This window comes from Ambystoma mexicanum, chromosome 1q (genome assembly GCF_040938575.1).
Source record: "Ambystoma mexicanum isolate Mex_15411 chromosome 1q, UKY_AmexF1_1, whole genome shotgun sequence".
Taxonomy (NCBI): domain Eukaryota; kingdom Metazoa; phylum Chordata; class Amphibia; order Caudata; family Ambystomatidae; genus Ambystoma; species Ambystoma mexicanum.
In genome coordinates this window covers 243,368,792-243,396,546 of record NC_090922.1, presented here as the reverse complement: position 1 = coordinate 243,396,546, position 27,755 = coordinate 243,368,792, and the positions used below count along the sequence as shown (strand labels likewise).

The window sequence follows — 27,755 nt, the reverse complement described above, 5'->3', positions numbered from 1 at the left end:
TTATTCCCACTGCTTAGTTCGTTATTCAAGATCTCAAAGACAGGCACTGTGGAGTCGGTGATCAATTTTCTAAAAAGCATCATGGTGTTCCTCGCTACAATCCCCTTCAGCTAAGACAAGCATAGCTCTTGTCTGATTAAACAGATTGGAACCGACAATGGAAGCCCCAGCACTTTCTTCCAAAATTGACCTTCCAGTCTGTCCCAAAACTGGCTCGGGATTTGTGGCATAGCTTCTGTCCCGTACGTTATGCACGGTACTACCTTGGCCTTGAAGAACGACAGGACCGGGATCAAGGAGTACTTCCCGAACTTCCTGTCGATCATCCTTGGTTGGCATGTTAAGGTCTTTATTTCTGCTAGTAGTGGCTCCTGCATTGGTGTCTCTGTGGTGTTGTTGCTTAACGTCACTCCTAGATATTTGAAACTCTTCACAATTTCAATGTTCTCATTCTCCACACTCCATTTCTCTTTGCATGCTGTTCGAGTTGTTGTTTCGAAGGCCATGATCTTGGTTTTACTCTTGTTTAGTTCGAGATGTTTTTTTTCCAAATATGTAAGCAAGCTGCCCAGCTGTCTTTGTAGCCCTACCACTGTCTGCTCTAACAGGATGATGTAATCCGCATATAGGAGTCTCAGGATTTTTGCTCCTTCTAACGATGGGGGGAAGCACCTGTGGGTAACAAACTCCTCTTCCAGATCTGCTATATATGCATTATATAGGGCTGGAGCTAGCGGGCAGCCCTGCTTTACTCCCCGGGCAGTACATATTTCCTTTAATAGGACCCCTTCACCGTTCAGGTGCACTCTCATGGTGGTATCCTCGTATAGAGCCCTGATTGGGGCTAGTATTTTGTCAGGGCAGTTCCTACGAGTTAGTTTCGCCCACAACCGTTCTCGATTTACTCGGTCTACAAAGGCCATGACTATTCGAGGTGCTGCTTGTTGGACTTTTGCTTTGAGAGTGCAGAGTAAGAGAATATTTGCTGTGGTGCCGATGTTTCTGACGAACCCTGTCTGGAAACGATCAGTGTAATTGGATTCTTTTAGCCAGCTGTTAAGGCCATCCAAGGTACATGAGCCGAAGACCTTCCCAATAACGTCTAAAAGCGCTCTGGGATGGTAATTCCTTGGGTCTTCTTTAGCTCCTTTTTTTAAAAACGGGACAACATTTGAAGCCTTCCAAGAGGGGGGCACCCTGTTGCTTATGTTGCAATTCTGAAAGATCTGACCAATAAGGGGGGCCCAGGTGTCAACATTGGCCTTCAAATCTATATTGGAAATGCTGTCCGGCCCAGGCGCTCTTGAGTTTTTTTAATTTATTGATTTTTGATGTGATTGACACAAGGTCACAAGGGATTTCCCACTCTGGCACTTGTTGCCAATGGGTTTTAGATGTCTGGCCCTCTTGGTTTTTGTATAGTGTCTTGAAGAAGTCCACCCATAGCTCTTCACTCACGTTGTTCTGTAAGTTGGTCTTGATCTTTGGAGTTGTCGAGTCAATTAGCGACCAAAATTCTTTACTGCTTTTATTCGTAAGTATTTGCAGCATTTGTTCCGCGTCCTGTTGAAGGAGACTTGCACAGTGGTGGTTCACCCAGTTTTTATAGTGACGTTGAGCTTGGTGGTATCTTTTGTGCAGCTTAATTGAGTTGGTATTTTTCGCCATTCGTTGAATTTTCCTCAAGGTTGCTCTTTGCGCAACCAAGTCCTTATTATAACTGTGTTTGTGTGCTATATGAGTTCAGCCCTCTTGTAGCTTTGTTGTACGATATACTTCCAATAGCGGCACATGATCAACAATTGTAGATTTGGTTACTTTGTCTTTGGATTTCTTCATGTTGTTGTTATAAGCCTTCGTGATTTCACTTATGCTTTCAGCCGTTAACGTTAGGCGGCTTCCTCTAGGGCCTGTTTCCAGCCCTTGTATCATATGTTCTTGCACAGGTCTATGTAGATACCATGTGGCTTTTAGGATGTTATGATCGCTGTTGTCAGTTCCGACCACGTTGAAAGACTTGATCATGCTCAGTAGGTCCCTCGATACGATTCTGTAGTCAATGGTCCCTTTTTGATCACTTATTTGCCACGTGAGGATCTCCTTGTTCTTTTTGGATCGCAGCCATTGGAGGTTATGTAAGTCCCATTTCTCCATTAGGTTTTCCCATCTTTTAGCTCTCTCCCCGTCAGCCGCAGTCTTACGCTTGCGGGAATAGCCCCATCCTCCACTGTGCAATTTAGATCTCCATTTATTATGATATGGTTTGGTTGTTGGATTTCGCTCTCATCTTCCAGTAGGTTGTCAATACACTCGAAGTATTGATCAGAGGCAATCTCTGCTGGATTCCAGTATGTGTTAATAACCAGAATTGTTTGATAAAAGTTTTTTTTCCCCGTTTCTCCATTGTCGAATTGCCACCCTAATCTGGTGGCCTGAATGAAGGGGGAGAGATGTAATCCTTCCAGGCGCACTAAGCCGCTTTCCGATCTTACTGCCGTCAGGAGACCGGCCCTTGGTCTTCCTGCACTTCCCTTCTGTGCTGGAGTAAAGGTCAGGACGTAACTGTCAAGATGTGGCTTCGACGTCAACCATGTTTCTTGTAAACACAGGATGTCGAATGATCCCAGGTTAACGTCTGATATTACCGTCAAGTGGGAAAACCCTTGTGTGTTCCATGAGCCCATCACCAGGTGGGGCGGCTTCACCAATAGGCTCATCGAGGGCTTTCTATCCACTAATTGCTAGATTTTATTTGTGTATTATCGCGTTTTTGATACCCACGTCCGATTTTGCTGTGCAGCCAAGCTCCTGTCTTCAACACCTCTATAGTCTCTGATGGATCTTCTTGGTCTTTTGTGATTCTTATTTTTTCACCAGTGCCTTTAGGCCATCTTTCCATATTGCTTGATCGATTAACCTCTGGAGATTTCTTGCTTTCTTGATGAGGCACAGCCCCTCTTGGCTTCTTTTTGTTAGATTTATGGGTGCCATGCAGTCGATGGTTGGGCTGTTCGTCTTGTGGCATTCGACTCTGCCAGTAGTTGTCCTTGTCTTGTTCATACCTTTTTTGTCCATACGCCGATTTTTCGTTTATGGCAGGTGATCCCCTCTTTAAACTTCTTTGAGCCTCACGGCCCCTCGGCTTAGTACTTTCCTGCATTTCTTTCAAATCGTATCCCAGGTAACGGAGGTTAGATGTCTCTGTCTTTAGAATATTGCTTACTAATGCAGATGTTATTTGTAGATAGGCCTGATCTTTACGGCCTTTCTCGCAAGGTTCAACAATTTTTAGATCTTGTGAGGTCAATTGCTGCAGGTTTGGGACTTGGTCAAATATATTCAATGTTGTGTTCCTGCTTAACCTGAAACCATCTGACTTTTCTTTTATTCTCTCCATTTTGAAAACGCAACAGTTGGTCTTGATGCGTTTATTCGTTGAGCTCCTTATCCGTGCCTTACTCGGGTCGTGAATTACTCAACCCCTACTCCGTTCTCTCGCTTTTCTTTGTTGACTGTGACTTGGATGGTTCTCTAACTTCCTTTTGACGTTGGTCTCTCTCTGTGAGGGCCTAGAGCATCCTGTGCTTAGCCCGTGTCTACTTTTGTCCTGGGGAGAATCACTCTCTCATCTTATCTTTGAGGCCGTGAATGAACGGGGCTCCTGTGCCATATGTTTGTCTTCCAAGATTCTGAACTGGTCCTTGCTATGCTTCCGACCTCTTTTGTTCTTTGAATTTAAGTCTGATACTTCGGTGTGTCTTGGCACACTTACTTTTCGTGCTCCAGGCTTGGCTACTGGTATGTCCGATTCACAATCTTCAACCATGTATGTACTTAGGTTCAATAGGGATTCCCTAGAATTGACCTCTTCCTCCACTTTCTCTTCCTCCGAGAATTTCCTTTTTCTCAACTCTTTTTTGCCCCCTGGTGTTTCCTTGGCGGTGTTGCTGTCCCCAATCCTTCACTTTGCTACTGCATTGCGTCTTGCCGGCTTTGGTGGGGTCTGTATTTTAAAACCACTCTTTTCATTTCTGCTTTATCAGGGCTCAGTCCTGCTTTTGATATTGGTTTGTCCGAGAGTTTAGGTTTCTTATAACGAAGTTTCCCAGTTCTTTCTGTTTTGTGTTTGGAGGTTTAACTTATGAATTGTTCCCCAGCACGTTTTCAATTGTAATCAGGGTTATTCCAGATCCATATTAATACAGCCGTTATCCTGCATGCTCGCGTTTTTTCCACAGGCTATCCTGTCGCTGGTTTTATCCCGGCATCTATCACTGGTCTGGGTTCCTTGAGCTTTTCTCTCCAAGTCCATTGCACACGATGTACCTTGCTCCCTAGTGTTCTCTTGTCTTGCTTCTTTAATCATTATATACTTTTCTAAATATAATAACTTGGTGTGCATTAGAGCCATGATTGCTGCTTGGTCTCTCACTGAGTCGTTCAGGGCTTCATATAATTTACTAAAGGGAGCAAGTGCGATCGTCACTGTGGACATTATGATCCAATTTCGTATGTGGCGTTTCCCTTGAGCCCCCCTGTAGTGAATCTCTTCCCTCCCTAGACCTGCTTGGAGGGGTACACGCCTCTTGTAAAAGTATTGGTTTACCATAGCTTCCACCTGGTGGCATGTTTGTCATGATTTTACTTTTAGGTGTATTTATGACATCCTTACACCTGGAGGGGCTTCTTGAAGCGTTCCGGTGATCGTGGTGAATATGGACCAAATCGTCTCCTTGCGGGTGACCAAACAAAGGTCCACTGTTAGGTACCCCCCTCTCACCCTCGGGCGGGGGGTGCTTTTTGATTTTTCGATATTCAAGCTATGCTCTGTTGTCACCAAGCCTGTCATGTGTATAAGTGGAGGGGGGATGAGCGTGTGGGAGGTGGTTTCCCAAAGTGCCATCTTACTGGCATTTTAAGTGGTACTGGTTTATCTAATGTCGTCAGTTTTACTGCCCCCCCCCCTCCTGAGGGCTGTTAGGTGTTTGCTCTGGGAGAATAGATTATTCTACCGCCACCCAGCCTTCCAGTAGCTCGACATCTGAGATTTCTTTCTGCGGTAGTGCCATACTTTCTCCCTTTTTCTTGAAGAAATTTGCAACAAGATTATGGGAGTTACTTTTGGTTATTTTATTGTTTTGGCTTGACCCTCTACAATAAGGTTTCATTGTATGTTTCCCAGCTTTCAGTTTCTTTAGCTTTGTTACTGTTGTTGCACGTTCTTTTCTTTTTACTGGTTTAGGTTCTTCACTGTTATGAGGCTGCCAGCAGGGGTCAGTGTTTACACTTTCTGGATGGGGCACTGCAGGCTCCGCCTCCTTCCCAACCGCAGCCTCACATGCTGCGCTCCGCTTCTCCCCCTCTGCGGGGGCCTCCACGATCGTGGCTGGCTGAGAAGACCGAGGTTCCCCCTCCTCCTCCGTGACCTCGCTGTTTGAGCCGGCGGTGGCAGCTACCAAGTACACTTCACTACTCACGCCCGCGGCAGCTCTCGCATGCGTCTCCATTTTGCCCACGGCTGCCTGCGGAAGCAGCCCGGTCTCGCCTCCCCTCCCCTCCCCTCCGCCAGCACGCCCAGGTCCTCGCCGTCCTCAGGCGCATGGACCTCGACCGGCACTGTCCCCAAATAGGGCTGCGGCACTACGGCAGGCGGTGAGACACTGGGAGGCTCGCCCACCGCCGAAGACTCCTCCAACACTCCTAAAACCCCAGCGACCCAACGTCCCTGAGGCAGCCCCTGAGACAGCGCCACCCCAGGCAACTCCGCCGTTGAGAAGGTGAGTGAAGCGGGCTGATGTATGTTGTCGTTCGCCGTGGGTTGGTCTGAACGTTCTACTGGCCCATTATTGCCTTTATGGTTTGTATCCGCTATGCTCTTCAACACAATTACTGGATCAGTCACTACTTTTGCGGCAGGGTAGTCCGTATGCCCCCCCGCCATCATCTCCTTCAACCCCTTCTGCAATGGAGACCTAAGAACTTCCCCAAAATGAAATGCAGGGCAAGTCTGGGGTGAGATATTCTGGGTATTAGCGAGAATCGGGGGGGGGGGGGCACTAACAGTTGGTTTATTAGGAGAGTGCGCAGAGTCATTAAAGTTGTTATCTGGGGGTTTTAATGCAGAGACACGCGTTAGTCTAGATCTTGATGTTGTGGAAGAAGGCGCAGGAACAACGCCCATCTTCCTTTAACCTTTAGGCTCAGTCGGTTCTTCTAGTCCAGCCGGGTCCTCATTCTCCTTGTCTTGTAAAGGAGCTCCATCTCGACGAAGTCGGGTGCTCCTCAAGCGGCGTTCCTCAGGCTCCTCCGCCATCGCTGTCCTGCCTGTCATGACTGCAGGACTGCACCTCTCAGCACCACTCTGCGGCCTCTCCACGGTCAGACTGGGTTTTTATTAGCAGCTCCTCCCCAGTCAGACAACAGGATAGACAGAGCAAAAAGACTCTGCTCAGGAACAGTCGGGTATGGAGTGACTGCAGGACTGCACCACTCAGCACCACTCATGGTCAGACTGGGTTTTTATTAGCAGCTCCTCCCCGGTCAGCCAACAGGATAGACAGAGCAAAAAGACTCCGCTCAGGAACAGTCTGGTATGGAGTGACTGCAGGACTGCACCACTCAGCACCACTCATGGTCAGACTGGGTTTTTATTAGCAGCTCCTCCCCGGTCAACCAACAGGATAGACAGAGCAAAAAGACTCTGCTCAGGAACAGTCTGGTATGAAGTGACTGTAGGACTGCACCACTCAGCACCACTCCGACATCCCTCTATTAGTTTCAAAGACATTGAACCAGATGCCTCATCATCAATGCCTGCCCTATGGCCAAACATTGCTCTGACATCTATGGTGTTCCCTGTGAGCAGAGAAACCTACACTCAGAGGACTTCTCACGGGGTTATACACAAAGACACCAGAACAAGGTACAAGATCCCATTTGTCAACAGAAAAGGCAAGAAAACTGCTCATAAAGATGCTATCAATGTTAAAATGTCACCCTCTGACAACAAACCAGACTACGAATCTCTCCTAACCTGCTCCGCCTCATAGACCTCCTCTTTAACCTTTCATCTTATCCACATACCACCTTCATGCAAACAGTCCTTTGTTGGCAACCTGGCTGAAACAGTTGCTAACCTGTAGGTAGGCTGCCAACACCTCGCCATGCTGGGGAACTTCAATCTTTGGCTGGAAAAGGACAGCAAAGCTACGAGGTGACTTTCTTCAAGGGTTGTGGCATTACATTTCAAACAACTTGTTAATGGATAGACCCCCGCAGCTGGCCACACTCTGCATGGCGTGCTCTGCAATGAGCATTTCACCACTCACTCATCCGCATACCTCTGGTGAGACCGACTCCATAACGTGTGCCATCTTCATGAAAGCATCACCTCTTGCAAAACCAACCAAAGCTTCCCCAACTTCAATCACGCCCTAGAAAGAGATCAAACTGGACATTCTTCTGGAAAAGCAAGAAACCTCAAAATGTCAGCCTACAACCCAAAACCAGATGAGAACAACGGATGCCCTTATCGCCATTCCTAACTGGATAACCAGCCCACTTGACAGCATATTCCAAACAAGCCCTTTGCATGTTCACAAAAGAAACTAGTCACTGAATAGCTTACTCGCCAACTTAATCTCCTCAGGAAAGAAAACTGAAGGCTTGAGAAATCATGGAGAGGAAATGATCTTCAAACAGAAAACACAGCCTAACATTGACATCTTCAGTTTCACACATCTGAAAACAACTGAAATCAGTTTCACACATCTGAAAACAACTGAAATCAGTTTCACACAGCAGAAAAATCCCACTGTGCGTGACAAATAGAAGCAGCACAACATGGTCAGAAGGAAGTCTTTAAAATGCTCCACACTATTAAAACAAACTGCAGACTGGAAAACTACAACCAACAGCATATTTAGAACTCTGTGACTCCAATCGACTTACTACAGCAAGATGAGTCATCATATTCATGGTCACCTGGACATGAATGGACAAACGATATTATTGCCAACAAGAGAAACAGCACTGAGGAAACCACACTTCACAATTTTGACAGTCTTTCTTCCATTCTCCTCTCAGGACTGCCTCACTATGATCAACGCAAGCACATGGGCAGGCTCACCTAAAGACCTGTGCCGCCCCCAGCAGCTAAAACACCATAATTAAGTTACGTCCACTCACACCTACCCTCCTAGCCCTCCTCAACACCCGCATTGAGCAAGGGAGAATCCTTCATGCCTTCAATGCAGCCTTCATCCTATCTCTATTTACAAAACCCATGGCTGACCCCAAACAACTGGGCAAACTATCAATGTTTACCACACCACTGCAAAGTTCCTTGAGAAATGTATCTAGCAACAGCTATGGAAATACCTTGAAAACAGCAACGTCCTTCATGAGTCAAAACAAGTGGAAATGAATCCAATCCATGTTCAATATGGGACATTTAAAAACAAAATGTAGATGTAGATTTAGTAGTGCACTCACCCTGCTAGACACATCCACCGCCTTTGACGCTGACAAAGAAGCTTCTACTGAAAAGACTAAATAACACACATGACCCATTTCCCATCATGCCCCCCCCCGACCTGACATGCAAAGTAATCCAAAGATCCAGTCTCTCATCTCTGCTGTTCAACGTATACATGACCCCTGGGAGTTATTAACATCTCCATCCTTACATGCTTCAACTATGCCGATGATACCCAAATGATCCACAAAGCTCATTAACAAATGTACAACAAACTTACTGGATCTCATCACATGTCACGATCCCGTGAACTTCTGGATGACTACAAATAGACTGAAATGCTGCCCAACCACAAGCAAGCTCATAATCTGTGGGACTATACCACTTTCTCTCACACTTACCCTTTAGCCTGAAGAACTGGGACCTTGCTCTGGCCTACAACACCAGTCAGAAATCTCAGACTAATGATGGACAGCAAGCTTACTGTGACAGCAGCAGAGGCCCAGAATTCATCATCAAGAAATAATCCAGGTATCAACCACGGGGAGCGCTCTAATCTACAACGATGCCCTGGCAACAGTCCAAAATATCATTTGAAACACCATGGAGGGTACTCCTTCTCCTACCTCTAAAACTCTGTAACTCTCTAACAGGCTCATGCTTCAGACAGAAGAAGACCCTCTGTCCTTCAGAAAACAGCTAAGAACCTGACTATTCAACTAACACCAGCATGAGACCAGCACGGAAACATCACCAAAGAAGCCCACCCATGGTAATCTCGACACCAGGGAACCGCCCACACCACCCTAAGTAAGATGGACCTAGCACAAACCCACACGTAATTCTCTGTCAACCGACTACTGGCAAACAGACTCTCACACATGACCTTAATGGAACAGGCACCTAGTATATCGATCAATCCCCATTATATGTTCCGCTTGCATCTCTACTCTTTTCTTCTCTCCGACCAATAGAATCACCTTTAAAATGCCTTGATACTTTGCGCTATACACACAAATCCCCCACACAGCGACCTCAAGCCTATCAGTTGCCACATCAATGTTAATGACTCTTTTGCTCTGCCACACATGCCCATGTCAGCGGCCAACCTGCATTGGAAGTGCTGTCATTTATAACATTGTGGGGTCTTCCCACTGAATACTGAAGTATCTCTGCTATGCTCATAGAAACACACCTGCAATCAAGTATTTGGTTACTTCCCACGCGCATCCATGAACCCCACAAATGTTGCATATGCCTCTCCCTCAATTGCACTAACCACTTCCACCCTGTCTTTTCTTGCATGGCCATGAACAACAAGGCCAACAAAACCTTTACATTACATATGCCAAGTGCAGCCTCAAACACTTATACAGGTACTGGCATCAGATACCTGCTGTACCTTTGCCTCACATGCCATATATAGTCATCCTATGTAAGGCACAGCCTCTCATGCCCCTGTGCTGGAACCTTTGCCTATACTTCCACATTAAGTCCAGGTGCTTGCTGTCAGCATATGAAAAGTATAATTTAGCAAGCCTTCACTGTGATGAGGGCCTAGAAAGAAGAATATGAGGTGAGGTGGGAGCTACAGAGGCACATATGGGGCCTCATTACAAGGAGGGTGGTACGGGATTAACGGCGCCGGTAAAGGTGCCGGATCCATTAACCCCTTAACGCCCCATTACGAGGTCCGCTCGCGAGACCCGCTCTGGACGTCTGGTTTTACCAGGCGTCCTTAGCGGGTCCCGCGAGTGGCCCAGCATGCTAACAACGGGCCCGTCATTAACGGGCCCGTTGTTAGCATGCTCCCCATTCCCATTGAGCCCTATGGGGGCTCGAATGGGAATGGGGAACATCAGGGTCCGGAGTCCCTGAATGGGGAAATACCGGGCCCTCCAAGGTCGGAATGGCCCGGTATTTCCCCATTCAGGGAACCTGGACCCGGGTTTGGGGGTAGCCATGACCTTATTAAGGGCATGGCTACCTCCAAACTCGTATTGAGGCCATGATGTCTTATACATCTCTTTGAATCATTCCTAATGCCATAAAACAAGATAATGTTTTCCATGCTAGGTGAAGTTAAAAAGAAGGAAACCCCTCTGCCAGTGATACTGTAGGTTGACGGACCTAAAAAGCAGGGTCCAAGCCATGAAGCAACTCTCCGCCCTTGCAGACAACAATGGCAAGGCTCTGCATTTGCTATTAGAGTACTGTGGGCCTCATTACGGGTTTGGCGGTAGCCATGGAGCTATTGGCGGCATGGCTGCCACCAAAACCGGGTCCGGGTTTCCGGAATGGAGAATTACCGGGCCATTCCGAGTTCGGAGGGCCCGGTAATTCCTCCCTCTGGGAACCCGGACTTTCCCATTTGAGCCCCCATAGGGCTCAATGGGAATGGGAGAGGAAGCTAATAACGGGCCGATTACGACCGGCCCGTTGTTAGCTCCCTGGTCCCCTCGCGGGACCCGGTAACGACGCCTGGTATTACCAGGCATCCTTATAGGTCCCGCGAGGGGACCTCGTAATCAGGCGGAATGGTGTTAACGGGTCCGCAACCATTAGCGGAACCCGTTAACCCATTCCGCCTGACTCGTAATTAGGGCCTTTGTTTCATATTTCAGTGTTGCTAGAACAGAGGTGTGCATCATACGACCTCAGATTATTGCCAGAGCATCTCTGTTCAGGGTACCAAGCGTGCATCAAAGAATTGTAGTGTGCGCCCAAAAACATAGCTGGTCAGCTTACCCTGCATTGTTCCCTAAGGCAGGTAGTTCCAAATCAGTGTTGCGCATTATAACATTGAGCACCTCCAAACAGACGGCGCATTATGCCACTGCAGGGCTCGAAGACAGGCCGTCTCACCTTATTAGCTCACCAGTGGAACAGGCTGCCTATGGACTTGCGCCTGGAAGCAGGGTATCTTGCTTTCAGGAAGCGTTTAAAAACATTGCTGTTTGAATAATCTTTTCCCCAGGCTGCTCCGCTGTCCCCTAGCCGCCATTCTTGGTATTGCTTTATGCGATCATTTATGTTCTGTCCTGTTTTTTTTTTCCTTGGTCTTCTGTGTTCTTGTAAGCGCCCTGATGCTTGTGGGCTTTGGTGCCCGATGAACAAATAAATAAATAATTAAACACGTAAATCACAGACTGATTTTGCCCAGTTTTAGCTCCAGTATTGGGAGGTACAAAAGTTGGCACGCCTTCAGTGGAAGGATGGTCAATATGATAACTAATAATGCATGAATAACTATGATGCAAGAGAAAGGCCACCGAAAACATCTCACAATCCCCATTAAAACTGGCAGAGGGACACAAGGTGCCTGCACCAATGAAGACAGCTGTATAGCTTATCTTCAAACCAGCTCATCCCAACGAGTTCCTCTAGACCTTTTACTGAGGGCAATATGCCTTTGCGTGGGTTTGGTGGGAAGTTGGCCATTTTATTGTCTCTCCTATTTTCTCCTGTCTCTATTCCTCCCTGACCCTCTCTTCGACCCAGTGTCCTTAAACACATCCTTAAAAACATTTTTGAAAACATTTCCCACATTCTCCACCTGTGTCTGTATCTGTTTCTGACTCTGTCTGTGTCCCTCTGCGCATCTGTCTCCCGCTCTCCATTTGTCTAGCCATCTGGCTCTGTCTAGTTGTGATCAAACTTGTTTTACTTCATATTTTCTTTCCCTCTCTATTTGACTGACACTATCTCTCACTGTGCCCCCGCGCCTTTCTCTTGTCTCTGTATATATTGGATTTGTCTGACAGTCTCTGCCCAATTTCACTATTGTTTTCTCTTCTCCTCCCAGATGCCATCCTCTCTTTCCCTTCCTCCAAGCATCCACTCTCTGTGCAAGTCCCTCTTGTAATCAGAGGTGAAGTATGTACACCAAATATAGTGTAATATAGGCCCGTAAAGAGACATATATTTTGGGCGTAAACCAGTTAGTTAATTGTTCAAGCTGTGGAGATTATCCTGCACAGAACATCCCTGGGGAGTGTTTTGTAAAAACCAACCCCCCAGCCCTCTTTGTTCATAGAAGGTGTGAAGTGGGAGGTGTGTGCTCTTCTGTTAGAAGACATAGGCTCTGACAGGCACATGTTGTGGCTGTGTTATGCAGTTTTGGGAGGAGTAGGACAAAAGCTGGAACACAGCTTGGGAGAGAGGGGAAAAGACAAGAGAGCACAGCTTTCAAAAAGGCTGCTGGAATTTTGTACTGCATTCAGCAACATTTTCTAAAGTGTAAAGCGCGTGCTCACTGCCACACTGTTCACAGTACCGGTACTGTATTTTAATCTGCAGTAGTCCCGGTCCTCGCCCCCCATAAAAATATGAAGTGCAGGTACTGAGGGCCGGGTAGGATCGGCCCATTTAAAGCACTGGTCCTGGGTAAACAGCATAACAATTACTTATTTACACAGGGCTGGGAACTGCACTAACTCAACAGTATGACCATATCACACACTGATCCTTATACAGGGCTGTAAGTGGGGAAAGAAATCGAGGGGGGGGGCCTCATTTGGCGGCGTGGATTTCAGGATGGGTGTGGCCTGAAAAGCACACAAACCATAGTAAGGTACACAAATACATAAATGTATGTAAGCATTTATGTATTTGTAAGCGTACCTTACTATGGTTTGTGTACTAAGCAAGCCATCTTTTATAAACATAGAAATATCTTACATATTTCTATGTTTATAAAAGATGGCTTGAAAAGTACGCAAACCATAGTAAACGCACACAAATATATAGCATTTATATATTTGTGTGCGTACCTTATGGTTTGCATACTTTTCAAGCCATCTTTTTTTAAACATTCTATGTTTGTAAAAGGTGGCTTGAAACGTACACAATTCAATCCATCTTTTATAAAGCTTTGACGAGGGACAAAGCCTGAGGTGTCTTTGTCCGTTGACAAAGCTTTTAAAAAGATGGCTTGAATTGTGTACTTTTCAAGCCATCTTTTAAAAACACAGAAATATGGCACTGAGTACCCCCATGTTCGCCGAGGGTCAAAGACGCCTCAGTGACCTGGGGAGCGGGAAACAAAAGGACTGTAACTTCCTCTTGTGCCAGCCACCTGCAGCTGTGGGTGGCTGGCACTTTTGTTAGCTTGCCTGACTCGAAAACGATGGGCGCATCTCCCATCGCGGCTGCGGCCATGGCGGGATAATGTGTCCTGCCGTGGTGTGGCGGGACCGGGGGCCCTAGCACGGCCCCTGGCTTAGCCCCACCTTTTGGAGACTGCCAGAGCCTGGCCCCCAGCTGGCCCCAGCCCACTTAAAGTACGGCCCGTATAATATTGTAGAATGATTTTTTTCCAAATTATTTGTACACAAGATTGCGTCAGTTGCGTGCTTTTGTGGTGAGGTGCTGGTAGGGCTCGCCTCTTCAAAACCACTTTTTCACCATCGCATGCCGCCTCGTCGCCAGGGTCTCCTTCTTCAGAGCTCTCTCTTTCTCTCGCAGTTTTACTGTTGTATTGGGTGTTGTGATGTTGTTGGCTACTTTCCTTAAACTACCATGCGGTTCAAGAGGGGAACGGATGAATGCACGATCGGTCGCGTAAATAATGAGAAGCGAGGTGGTTACCTGTATATTCCGTGTTTTATATTGTGTGCTCTTTGCTACTCTAGCACTTAAGTTTTTTTAAATCTATTTTCTGAATACACATTTTCTCTCTGTCTCTCTCTCACTCTCTCTCTTTTTCGCTCCCTCACTTTCTTTCTGCTTTCATTTGTTTCGTTCCGTATCGCTCTTCCACACCCTCCTTGCCACTCCTTTCTGTCTCTTTCTCTCTCCCACTTTCACTTTCTTTCTGTCTCAATTTTCTTACTGTGTCTTAACGGTACTGTTCTCTGCATTGCCACTGCAAACATTTTCCAAGATGGCTGCTTCATTTTTTTTAATGTTAGATATTGCATTTTGCGGCCCTGTGTACACATTCCCTACATTTGAACCGCAAAGAAACGTTCACTGACATTGTTTTTTCTTGCAGTGCCCTCACCCGTCAGTAATTTAAACGTGATCACCAAAAATGAGACCTCGCTGACCCTACAGTGGACGGTCCCCAAAGACACTCAGCAGTCCACCTTCCATTACATGGTCCTAGTCAGTGATCGAAGTGTATAAAAAGAAGTAGCGGAACTATGTTTCCTGCTGGCCTGCACCCACTCCCCACAAACTCCATCACCATGTCCCCTCCCAGTCGCAATACACACCCCAAAGATGTGCACCTGCTGTTTAAGGGAACGTTCAGTGCAGTGCACTGAAAGTGCAAGTTTCAACTTCTTCCTACACTTTTATTTTAAAACGAAACCATTCAGGATCGGATTCTTTTTAAAATAAAAGTATAGGAGCTGTAAAAGGTAATTAAAACAAGTAGAGGAGCACACCACTCCCGACTGCTCCCGCTCACTTCGACCACTGGTCCTAGTGGGCTCTGTGAGCGCAACATTTAATTTGTCTACGGGAAGCAACCAGACTGTGGTGATATCAAGCCTGGCTCCAGGGGTCCCGTATGACGTCACTGTGTACAGCGTCACTCCCAATGGAGTGAAAAGCATTCCAACAACCTTAGCCGATGCAACAACAAGTAAGTGGGAAGGACAACTGCTCTATAACGGCACATGTTGCTTCTTTCTCCAGCTACTTCCAGTCAGGATGGGGGTTTGCTGTACCCCACACCTTCTGCCGCTACTCACAGTAGGATCTGCTTTTTGGTTTTGGCTATTCAGTGGCACTGAAGCGCCACCTATGCGCCGAAACAATTGCACTGGTGTGCAGCTAGGGAAGATTGGATATGAGGAGCGGCACAAAGCACATGTGTGTTATTTAGTTATTTACCCACCCATTGAGTGCCCATGGTCAGGGCCGGCCCTAGGATTTGCGGGGCCCTGGGCAGCATGAGATGTGCCAGCTCCTTATTTGCATAAATGGTGAACAATGATCTTACAGAAAATTATTTCACAGAATGATATGATATGAGAGGTAATTTATAACACGCTTAATACCCAGAGGTTTCTAAGCGCGGACCCGGGGACCGAACCTGTGCTGCTCCGTGTCGTCTTGCTTCCAAGGTGAGCACGTTGCCCCTGAGCAATCCTCCCGAGACTTCAATATACAAAATATCATGGGAAGTTACATTAAAACATGTTGCAATGAGTGAGGCAGGAGGCAGATACAATGTGACGTCCATTATATGATTTGTCTCTGTTAACATTTACCTCTGTGGCAGTATCAGGATTGAGACTTTGAAGTAGCAGACAAAATGAGAAGGGAGCCTCATCAATGTACCCCCTGAACCTTGATGGGAGGGGCGAGCAGGATAACACTGTTTGGGGGGTGCAGGAATTGAAAGGGGAAGCAGGGGATCCCATTGCTGAGAGGTTATGTTTATAACTTCCTGTAAATCATATGGCTTTTTTCCCATTCCTGCTGCAAAATGTGCTGTAAAATGTGGTGTTTCGACTTTGGGATGGGTACGGCTCCGCATCAATAGGTGTGGGAACTTTTGGCCCCATACCAAACTTCAAAAGATGGCACCTATGTATATATGCACAGTAAGTAACCATATTTTAAAATGAAATATATAAGTTTGATTCAATCGACCTTTCCCCTTAGTAGAAAGTGCACCAGACAAAAGAGCATTGGAATTTTTGAGACCTGCAAAGCTACCATGGGATTTGCGTTGTATGATTACACAGATCACGAGAAGACCATGGGAAGAACAGGAGAAGACCACTTCCCTATCCAACGCAGGATCCATGTTCGACCACACTTGAGAACAGGTCCACGTGACTGAGAAGAGGAAACAACCCAGAAGTGTGTTAGGTCTATTAGGTGGAGTTAGAGGCAGGGTCACCACATAGCTCTCCAAGAATTAGATATATGGTGGCCAGTGACAACGGAGATGGGAAGCTGGAGGAGATTATGCAAAGAGAGAGAAACTCAGAGAGTCCGGCTGTTAAATGTCAAACACAGAGTCAATGACAGAATCAAGGGCTAAGGGGCTGCTATCCAAGTCAGAGAGTATACATATATACATATGTGTGTGTGCGCGCGTGCATATATATAGAGAGAGAGATAAAGAGAGAGAGGGATAGCTGGAGAACTCTCACAGCAACGATTTTACAGCTAAAGAGCCCTCAACCCTCTGAGCCAGTCTGTGGGAAGCAGACCAAAGAGACACATCCCAACAGTGCGTGAGCTGCAAAGTACTGACTTGCAAGAAGAGTTTTCAAACTCAAGGCCATAGGAGACGTGACAAGACCATAGAAAATGCTCACAAACCCAAGCCGGCAACAGCCAGGAACAAGGGTTTGCCGTCAAACGATAAGAGCAAAAGACCTAACTCAGGGAAGGGTCAGAGAAGAAGGACCATCTAAATAACTCAGGCATCCATGAGCTAGCTGCCGAGGAGAATTTGAGGCAAGAAGCCGTGAGCAAGACGTCTCAGAAGGTAACCGGAATAGAGAGGAACACTGTAGGCTGGGCAAGAGAGTCCCACCCAGGAACTCCTGTAGATCTTGAGCTGGAACACCTTGAGCTGCTGTAGTCTGGTGGGGAGAAAGAATACACAGGGAGAGAATCTGACAGCGAGGCGCTGCATTCTGCAAAACAGAGGCCAATATCCAAGTGCCAGCAAGATAAGGAAAAGTAACTGTTTACGCTTTTTACTCTGGTGAAGGCAAAGCGAACACGCTTAATCTGCAAGCCTGCACATAAAATAGACCGTCCACTCCTCTTCTGTCAAAGGGCACTGCTTTATTTAGCAGTTGGTCGCCAGTGCACGATGAGGTACTAAAAATGGTGTCAACATGTTCAAAAAATGCACTGTGGGCGGGATTTGAATGTGTTCTTATTCACCTGGAGTATCTGCACCATTTTCATTATTTTACACCAGTGCTGATACACTGCCTTTCATAAATGTCTGAAAAATATCAACAGTAAACCTTTTATTTATTTTATTTATTGGGTATTTATAATGCGCCTATACAGCAAATGGTGTTTCGAGGTACCACAAGACAAAAATGGGAGGGAGATACGGGGATGAAGAATAACCAAACAAAACCCAAAAGAACGGTGCTAGTTGGCCTTGTGTCACTCGGATCGTGCATGTGCAGTAACAAGAAGTGCGGCGGAGGGGGCAGGGGAAGTCCCGGTGAGAGCGGGATGCGATAATGCTAAGGTGGGAGGGGAAGTGTAAGTCGGCACCAGAGGGGGGAGGGGAGAGGGGGAAAGGGCTCCTGGGCTAGGCAAGTACTTGGGGAGACCAGGAGGACAAGTGGCTGGGGAATGCAGGCAAAGCAGGTCCACAAGCTAAGTGCGTGCACAGGGCTGGACGGGCTTGGTAGGGGTGCAGGCCCCGCCAGGCTAGTACAAGGGGAGGGAGCCCGGAAGGGCAAATGCAGGAATGGGGGTGCAGCAGGGGGGACCGAGGTGAGGAGTATACTGGGCGAGGAGGGCCTGGTGCCCTTTATGACACTGAAGGAACCAGGCACCCAGTCAAAATGGGCAAGAGGGAGACATTAGCAGGGGAGTGGGAGAGGGAAGGAAGAAGAGAAAAGGAGGGTCTTGAGAAGTTTACAGAACTCGAGGAGATCTGTCTCAAGCCTGAGAGGGGCAGAGAGGCCATTCCAGAGGGAGGCTCCAGCGGAAGAGAGCAATCTACCCCCCCACTCTCTGCTTGAATCTGCAGAGAGTTGGAGCTAGAAGACCAAAGGACTCGAGCAGGGAGGTATTTAGGGAGAGAGAGTTGAATGTAGTGGGTCCCAGGCCCCAGAAAGTCTTGTGTATGATGCAGAGGGTCTTGAACTTGATCCTTGCAACAACGGGGAGCCAGTGGAAAGATCTTAGGGCTGGAGATATGTTGCCTTGTATCCCACACCCACAACGGCAAAAGCCTTTTTGAAAAGACAACAAACACCACAGGAATTGAATCCAATACTCATTGCAAATATAGTCAGTCAATCAAATATGTTTATTTGTATGAAACATCCATTAAACAAAACAAATTCAGATTCATAAGAATAAAATATAAATACAAACTTCAGCATATGATAAAATTACAAAATGTCAATTCCCAAACACATTACTCAGATCAGTTTTAGACTGAATATACAAACTACAGAGTACAAAATCCAACCATGGAACATTTAAAAATTCCTTTCTACAAAACATAGCTCTTTTAAAAAAAAAAAAAAGCATATCTGTTTATTTACTGGACAGCTCCGCTTTCTTATTCAATGGTTCTTCCACACGTGTTGTGCATTATATCACAACACAGAACAATTAGTAATTTCAAAAAGCCTTCGTATGCCTAGTAATGTTAGATAACCTATTTTGCAGTTATATTATAAACATTGAATACATTCTTTGGGCCCTTTGAAATGTTTACGCTTACTGTCTTGTAGTGCCCTCACCGGTCAGTAACTTAAAAGTGACCGTCAAAAATGAGACCTCTCTGACCCTGCAATGGACGGTCCCCAATGACACGCTACAGGATTCCTATGTCTACCTGGTGAGGTTGGACCCAGGGGTCTCCATACTCAATGTGACATTTCAATCAAGACTTCCTGGGGGAAGTAACCAGACAGAGGTAATATCAAGCCTGGATCCAGGGGTCCCATATAACGTCTCTGTGAACACGGTGACAACAAATAAAGTTGAAAGTACTGCAGCAACCATCATCGATGCAACAACAGGTAAGTGGAGTTTCAATTATCAAATATGATCGCCTGTACTATGCCGGACAAGTGCCCTTGGTCCTTCTGTCTCCCTATACTTATGAGCCAGAATGTAGTCGACGGTGGCCAAACCCTCTTTATCTTTGCATGCTCAAGGTGGGGTGTGGTTACAGTTCAGTCCCCTCCTCTATTCCCACATGCTCAGTGTGGGGGTCTGAGTACAGCCTCCTTTCCTTCACGTGCTCAGGATGCAGTCTTGCTGTGTCCCTTCCTTTTCAATATTCGCGTGCTAAGGATGGGGTCTTTCCGGAGCCACCTTCTCTTCTGGTATCATGACCAGCGTGGTGTTCTGGTTGCTGTCCTCCTTTCTTTATCTTTTCCTACCCACGATTGGGCCTTTCTGTGGCCCACCTCTCTTCAGTCGCGGGGGATGCGGCTTAGCTGTAACCCCAAGCCTGCGCGCTATCTTACCATGCTTATGATGCAGCCTGGCTTTTACTTCTAATCTTTACCTTTGAATGTGATTAATACCTTATCCACAATGGAGTCGAGCCTCCATGAGGCTGAATTCATCGCTACTCACATGTTTTTGAAGTGAGACGAATCTTGTTCAATTTGGGCAAAGAAAATGATGATAGTCTTTAATTGGATAGGATTTCTATTGTGATGTCATGAAAGTGCCCACCAAACAGGGCTAAACTATATATAAACTGAATGATAGGAGGTTGAAGTAATTTCGGACCATACGCAGCGAGGCAGAGCATTCCAGATTTTGGTGGTGAGAGGCATAAAAAAAAAAAAACAATAGGATTGTCAACCAGGAGGACCTTAATCGAATCCAATGGGCAGAACAGAGAGTATGGGGAAGTTGCATGGGTGACCATCGGCAGATGAGAGACTGTTGAGATCCAGCTCATTGACGGCCATGAAGATCATGCAGAGGAGGCGGGACTGAAGATGATCATTGACCGATAGCCCAAGGGACCAATGAGGGAATTTGGAAAGAGGTTGGATAACAGAATGAAGAGCAGATAGGACACCTGCCAGAAGACCAAGAAGAAGAGTAGAATGATGGTCCAGGCGACAATGGTCAAGGTGATCAAGGACAAGCGGTAATGTTTTAGTGGATAGAAAAATTAGGAATGCCTGGATTGCATGTATATATATATTGTAACGCTGCTGTCCCCAGGTGAACCACTTGTGTATGAGCGTGATACAAATAAAATGTCAATATCAATATCAGGTCTGGCGAACGGGAGCAACATGGCGGGAGAAGTTAAGGGCCTAGTAAACAGTGATGCTGCTACTACCCGCAAAGAAATGGGCTTGGATTTGTAAGAGCCCCAGTTGGCAATAAATCATGAAGCACGCGACTCCAGGAGACCTGCAAGGAAAATGCGGGGGCCATCGACATCTTTAAGAAGTCCTCTGAGACGCCACAACGAGAAGTCCTATTTTAAGCACGGTTGACTTTTTCTGGACTTAAAATCCAAAAGAGACTAAACGGAAGCAGTGGGATTATCCACACGCAAGGGAGACCAAATGTGGGCTCCAGGGTGTCACATGCAGCCGGTAGGTCATGAGGAAAATGAAAGGGGAAGACTGTGTAGTGGGTCGGGCAGAGCTGAGGGAGATAGCGACCGAAAGGAAAGCTGTTCTAGGGTAGTCAGCCGGGTGAATAACAGATGCAACGAGAACAAAACGAAATGAAATCAAAATAAGAAGAGCGTTGGCTGTACACTACCTGTTCACCACCTGTTCAAGGAGTTTGAAAAGAAGAATAGAGAGGAGAGGTTGTCCGGTGCTTTTGCAGACAGAGGTTATTAGGGACAGGTGGAGAGCGTACAGAGTGAATGGGAGTGGGGATGAGAATGCAGTGGCAATGATGCAGAGAGGGACAGGTGACGAGGCGCCAAGGCCAACGGAGAACAGAAACAGAAAATAGTCCAAACGTAATATCAAGAAACCAGCCGGCCAGATATGCACCATTTTCAGGGAGTTAAACTGGTCATTGCGGGCTTACAGGGGAAGAGTTCCACAATGATGGAAAAAAGCAAATATTGAACAATTGAGAAGGGGTGGGAAGGTAGAGCCATAACGGCAAGCAGGTTATGATAATTGATTTGGAAATATCAAAAAGCAGCAGGGCTTGGTACACCTCGGAAGTATGCAAGTCCACACACACATTCCTGGCTCACAGTCACTGCAAAGGCCTCTGCACCATGTGCAGTTGTTTCTCCGGCCTCTCGTAAATCTCTACATCTCGTAAATAGACAGCGAACGCGTGCATCCCATATTGTAAAATGCTAATCTTTTCCTAGATGCTAAGAACGTTGTCCAAACTCTGTTCATTGCATGCGTGGGGATGATACCTCTGTTGCCCGTGGTGAGTTATGGAATTTGGAGAAGTGTAAAAGGACCTCCATTGTATTAGTAGGAGTTCTCCACTGATTCTGGGTAAGTACCTGACACAGGCCTCTGAGCTGCCCTATCTCGCCTATTGGTAGCTATGGACCAGAAGTCTGGGTCTAGTTCTTAGAAGGGAATGAGGGAGAAGGGATACAGGGCACTTGGGCACCATGACAATGGCAGTGGTGCACGGTACAAATCCCAATAACATTACATACAGGGCAGCGCGCCTATCACTTTGACTAAATGCAATGTTCACACAGAGATAACACTTATTTATTTGTTGTATCTACAAGGTGAATACATTGTTTATGTAACGAAAAAATCAGAGTAAAAGTTAGCGTCAACCCTGAGGGTGTAAGCACTCATTATCTCATAACCATTAGAGGTGTGTCCAGTTGCAAAGTTATAGGAGCTCATGTTCCTATGAGCCGTAACGTAAAATGGAAGGAGTAAAAACCTTGAGTAAGGCTTTAACAGCTTTCATTTACGCCACAGCTCATTTCCAGTCAGTTATATGGATGGGGGATTACGGGCGGAACACAACTGGCATTTCCACCACCTCCATTCCTTTCCGCCATACAAATGCACCAGCATTTGCACCAGCATGTATTTTTATGCTGACATAAATGCTGGAGATCCCTATGGGGTCTGTCTGCTTTATGCACCAGCATAAAGCAGGTGGAACCCATTGGGATCCATTGTACACGCTGCCTGCCATGGTTGCATGACAGGCAGCGTGTACAATTACAATTCAACCCTTTCTGACATTAGAGCATGTTGTGCAGGTTTTAATTGTAATTGTGTGTTCCGTTTGCCATGCAAGCATAGAAGGCAGTGTTTACTCACTTTGCATGGCACAGTGCAAAAGTGCATGGCAAAAGGCAGCATACTCATGTGTACGCCTTTTACATTTTGCAGAGGAGAGCTGCCTATGTGCATGTCAACACGTAACAGCTCCCTGCCGTCAAATTACAAATGTGAACAAAATGTAATCGATCAAACTTGAGCGAGTCACATCTACCAATGTTTTCTTAGCTGGGATTTCTCCTGCAAGCCTGCACTGCAGGCGCTCACATTCGATGCCATGAGAAAGAAGGCTTACTACCTCTTCCATATTCTTGTGTGTTCTCTTGGGTTTCGGTGCCTTAAATTCCTCAACCCCCATGCCGTCCTCACAGATGTTCTCCATGACCTCCAGAGACTCAAACTGTAAATTAAAGGGCCCTGCTATTAAGGTTGTTAGATTACGGCGGTGCTTCACCCTCCACTACGGTATTAGCATATTTGACCTGAAACATTTCACCTAATGACCAATCTGGTCGTTTTTTGCATGGGTGATTTGGTCTTTGGGGCAATTTGGTTGCATATATTGTAAAATACCAACCCTGGAGAGTGGGGGTTGTGGGTGTACCCTCCCCACACTCCCCATGTTTGATATTTTGCAAATTCAAGGGTGCAGGGTGTCCCCTGCTTCCTTGAAATTGGAGGGGGAGGCGGCAACAAAAAAAAGCATGTGCATCTAAATTGGGCCCTAAGTAGATAAATTGCGGTCAGTTTGCAGTTTGCCACAAACAAAAGTAATTCGGTCAAACACACCCAAACCTCCCTTTAGTAGGAGAACATCTTTACTCGTCCTTCGGCATGTTGTCTATTGTATACATTCACCAGAAGCACATCAGTGCCATCGACTGTATTCGGGTGCACCTCCAGGATATAATTGCATCCATTATCGATTACTCTCGTGGGGGGTGAGTAGTGCTGCATTAACCCAAGTAAGGGCGCCCCCACTAGGTCTGCCTGCTTTACCTTGAATTGCTGGATTGGCAAATGTGGCATAGCCCTGTAACTGAAGTGCCTCGGTTGCCCATGTCTCCTGCAGACATACCACCTCGTGGTTGCGGATAAACTTAAGCCAATCCTCAACTTTTAGGTATTTCCTTAACCCAGCAATATTCCATGACATTCTGCACACCTCCGACCCTGAGGGAGTCTTAACTGGTGGTTCACAGACACTATTGTCAGGTCCTTGGTGCTGGAAATATCAATCCGGGCCCCTTTGCGATGTGGGCATCATGGATTTTGCTAATCTTTCTGCCCCTGGTGGCCTTGAAGGTTCCGAGGACTCCCACCCACTACTAACCCTCAGTCCCTGTGAGACGATATAGGAGGAGGGTTGGTTATGGGATCCTTCCCAAGTGGTGCACTATTGCGGCGGGTACCTGTAACTAATGGTTTGCCACCTGTGATTGGCACACTTTTAATTACTGGCACGCTTATTCCACTGTCTGGATTCTCCAGAGGGTTCAATCTGGAGATATAGGCATTTGTCCGGGACTTTGAAGTGCTATCTAGAATAGAAAGGGACTACAATCCACTAGTTCTAACAGCAGACTGTGCCCTGCCAGGGGCCAAACAGGAGAGCATGGCTGGGCCAAATGTAACACTCTCCATGGCAGGCCACTCTCGGTGTGCCGGTAAGAGGGCAAACCTGAATGTTGACATCTTACTCCCTGAGATCTAGGGACACATACTTTCAGCTCTGGAGAGTTTTTTTGCTATTGACCCTAATTCCTATGAAGAAATAGTTGAGGCACACACAAGAATGACAGAAAATGTAAGTGAGTTTTTCACTACCTCCAGTGCCTCAGTTTAAGTTCTCACTTAAAAAACGCCCTGATATGGTGGGAGTGCCATAGGACTATATGAACCCTGGTCGAACTTGCCAGTCCGGTAGCCACTGAGGGGGTTGAAGCCTTACGAGAAGCCAGGTGAGCCTACAAAAGTTTAATTAACAGTAAAAAGAGGCCTTTGTGAGGAGACGTGTGCTTCTCTGATGGAAGCTATTAAAATCAAGGACTCCAGTACATCTGTACTACCTTGGAGGGTTGCATCCCAGAATTGGTATGGTATGAACATTCTCGGGATTTATACCACAAAACAAGAGACTTCGCCGACCAGGTCCACCCAGGTCCAGAGCAGTGACTGTATTTGCTTGAACAAACCTCTTCAGTGCTTAGCGAAGATGCAGTAAGAACTGCATTGTTGAGCGAAAGAAAGAAAGAAAGAAAGGAAGGAAGGAAGGAAGGAAGGAAGGAAGGAAGGAAGGAAGGAAGGAAGGAAGGAAGGAAGGAAGGAAGGAAGGAAGGAAGGAAGGAAGGAAGGAAGGAAGGAAGGAAGGAAGGAAGGAAGGAAGGAAGGAAGGAAGGAAGGAAGGAAGGAAGGAAGGAAGGAAGGAAGGAAGGAAGGAAGGAAGGAAGGAAGGCTGGCTCCAGAGGGTTTATGGGTCTTTGGACCAGGCTCGGACTGGCCTATAAGGCAATGGGGCAATGCTTGAACTGCAGCTCAGCACGCACGTGTGGCACAGCTTTTGGGTCATAGTGGGGCAGTTTGATGAGTTACTTCACCTTGCAGCTGGTAGTTTTGACCAATGTTACTGAACAGATATCCTGTAAAATGTATTTTTTGCAATGCCTTTCACCAAAAGCTCCCCCTACTCAGTCTGTTATGAAAGGAACAACCTGTCATTTGGAACTGAGGGCCACATTTTGATTGGTGCCCGAGCTAATTTAATGACCCAGTCTAACCCTGCTTTGGGCTCTGCACACCGTAACCATTCTGTACATGGTTAAAGAATGCCCAGAGCAATCCTGAAAAAGGCTCAACCAAAGGAGGCAGACAGTTATGATATGATATGATAGTTAATTTATATAGCGCCTATACACAATGTGTTTCAAAGCGCTTCAAGGCAAGGAAGGGAACAAGGGAAAATACAATGACATTCTTAAAGGCCATGAACAGTAAGGCTGTGAAATTAACTATCTTACTCGGCCCGAATACATTTCAGATAGTGCAAGAGCTAAGACATATATAAGGAAGGGAGGGGGAGAGTGGGAAGGAAATGGAAACAGACAGGCGACTACCGTACTAGGCCTGACGACATTTCTGGTAGAGCCGGAGAAAAACAAAAGGTGAGGCAGAGGGGTGCAGAAAGGGAGGGGAGGAACAAAACAAGTGACTATTGTAGTAGGCCTGATAACGTTTCAGATAGTGCTGGGTGGGGGGCACTAAGGGGACAGGGGAGCGACAGACGAGGTTGCTATCATACTAGGTCCAGGGATAATTCTGATAGAGTAAGTGCATAGAAGAAATTAAGGGGAGGAGGGTAGGAGATAGGAAAAGGGAGAGGGGAGGAGAAAACAGAGAGTAAGCAGTCACAAAGAGTGGAGAAGCAAGAGGTGAGAGCGAATACAACTGCAGAAGTCAGTAGTAACACATAATGTTGCAAGCCTGGATACAAGATGAAGATGGGAACAGCAAGCCACCATGAGTACAAGATGCAAAGGAAGTCCAGCATGAGAGTTGAGAAAGGATAATGCACCACAAATCAATGAAGTCCATAAAAGTAAAATCCAGCATTGGCCACAAGACAGTGATGGTGAGACCAGAATCTAGCAGGACAGACTCCTGTTAGCTCGGGTGGCAGGAAATTGGCTACGCCGGAGATTACCCTGGTGCCAAGCAGGTAACACATAGATCAGGCTTCTCCAACCTTGGGTTCCCCAGATGTTTTCGACTGTATCTCCCATCAGCTTTAGCCAGCAAAGTCAATGCAGAGGGATCATGGGAGTCCAAAACATCTATAGAGCATCAGGTTGGAGACCCCTGACATAGAGTACAAGGGTGTACAGGGTCAACAGCTTAAACCTCGATTTAGTTCTTATGTGCTTGGGCCCTAGTGCTTAGGTTTCCCACAGTCTGTCTGATGCTCTGGAGCCTAATCTTGTTGCGGGCAGCACGAGACGGAAGGTTTCCTGCACACCTCTTAAAAACCTTTAAAGTGGTTGGGTACCTAGTGTCAAGCACCTGTTTCTGATTCGAGGTGTCCTTCTGTGGGGTCCCAGAGTGTCTATGAGATTAAGATTAGCTGTTTGTGGAGACTTTAAGCAAGCGGTCTAGCTGGACACCATGGGGAGCGCCCACTTAAACTGGAGTGCATGGCAGACCAGCCCGTTCAGACAGAGACACAGCTCTGGATGGTGAAGCAGGCAAGAAAACACACTGCACAAAGGATAAATACTCTACTCTGCATGTCATATTCGACTTGTACCAATTTAGCTATGGTCTCATGGGTTGAGGCGTCGCCCGCCCCCTCCTCTTTCCTTTCATGTTTAGGATGCTGCTTGGCTGGAGCCCCACTCTCCGATTTATGCATGGACTTTTCTGTTTTTAGGATAAGGCCCAGCTAGAGAACCTCCAATCCCCTACCACCTCTTTGCCTCTTTTCCGTATTTTTACACTTCTGGTGGTGTTTAGGGTTTCGCCCCGTACCTTTGCATGTGATTATGGGTGGTGGCCTGTAGGAATTCCCATTGCACTTTAATGCATGATTATTAATATAAAAAAAATGTGATTTCATATTCCATTAATTGAATTTGAAAAGATGTTCTCACTGTACTTAGATTGACAGAAGTAGAGTTAATGTCCACCGTAGCAGAGTGAAACCATAACATCCTGGGCTTAGCTTGCCAAGATGCCAGTGATCGGAGTGAGCGGGAACGGTCGGGAGCGGTGTTCCACTTTTATTTTTTCTGTTTACCAGTCCTCTGCTTTTTACGACCATCTTCACGATTCTATATAGAGGATTTGTCCATCCATGTCCCTGTGCATTTGTAAACTTGTAATAGGAGCCTTAGTTACCAGTCACTTGGACTATTGCACTGCCTCGGCCGCAACACCTTCTCACATGTTGCATTCTGCTTCGCCTACCCTCTCCCATGCTGAGAAAACAGTACCACTACTTTTTTCGGTGCACTTCTACCACTGCAAGATGATCTGGGTTTATTGCATTGCAATGCCCCTTCACTGTGCTCATACCAACTACACCTGAAAGGCTGCTTCCTTTGACTATGCTTCCTTCTTTACATGAGCACTGGGGTGTAACCTGCACTCTTTCTGGAAACCCTTCATGTGTATGGAAGCTATCCAACGGGCAATAATGTGCTCACAGCTGACTCATCCAATCCCATTTAATCGCACACTCTGATCTCATCATAAGGCTGCTTGGAACACAGCTGTATCAACGCACCCCAATCGCACTCTCACAGTCTGCACACTGTACTTGGACCCCACTAACGTCGCTATGGATGACAGCAACCTCACCAACTTCTCCGTGGCCCATCTTT

General features: G+C 46.6%; 1 protein-coding gene across 6 annotated transcripts in view; it reads left to right on the top strand.

Annotated features, from left to right (window-relative positions):
• PTPRH (protein tyrosine phosphatase receptor type H) overlaps nucleotides 1–27,755 on the top strand; it is a 687,535-nt gene that overhangs the window by 403,366 nt on the left and 256,414 nt on the right. For 5 of the 6 annotated variants that reach the window (XM_069638112.1, XM_069638104.1, XM_069638130.1 and 2 more), the window contains one exon: nucleotides 18,889–19,179. The exons of the other annotated variant lie outside the window; for it this stretch is intronic. In XM_069638112.1, the coding sequence (XP_069494213.1) occupies nucleotides 18,889–19,179 (291 nt within the window). The remainder of the gene's footprint in view (nucleotides 1–18,888; nucleotides 19,180–27,755) is intronic. 6 annotated transcript variants of the gene reach the window in all.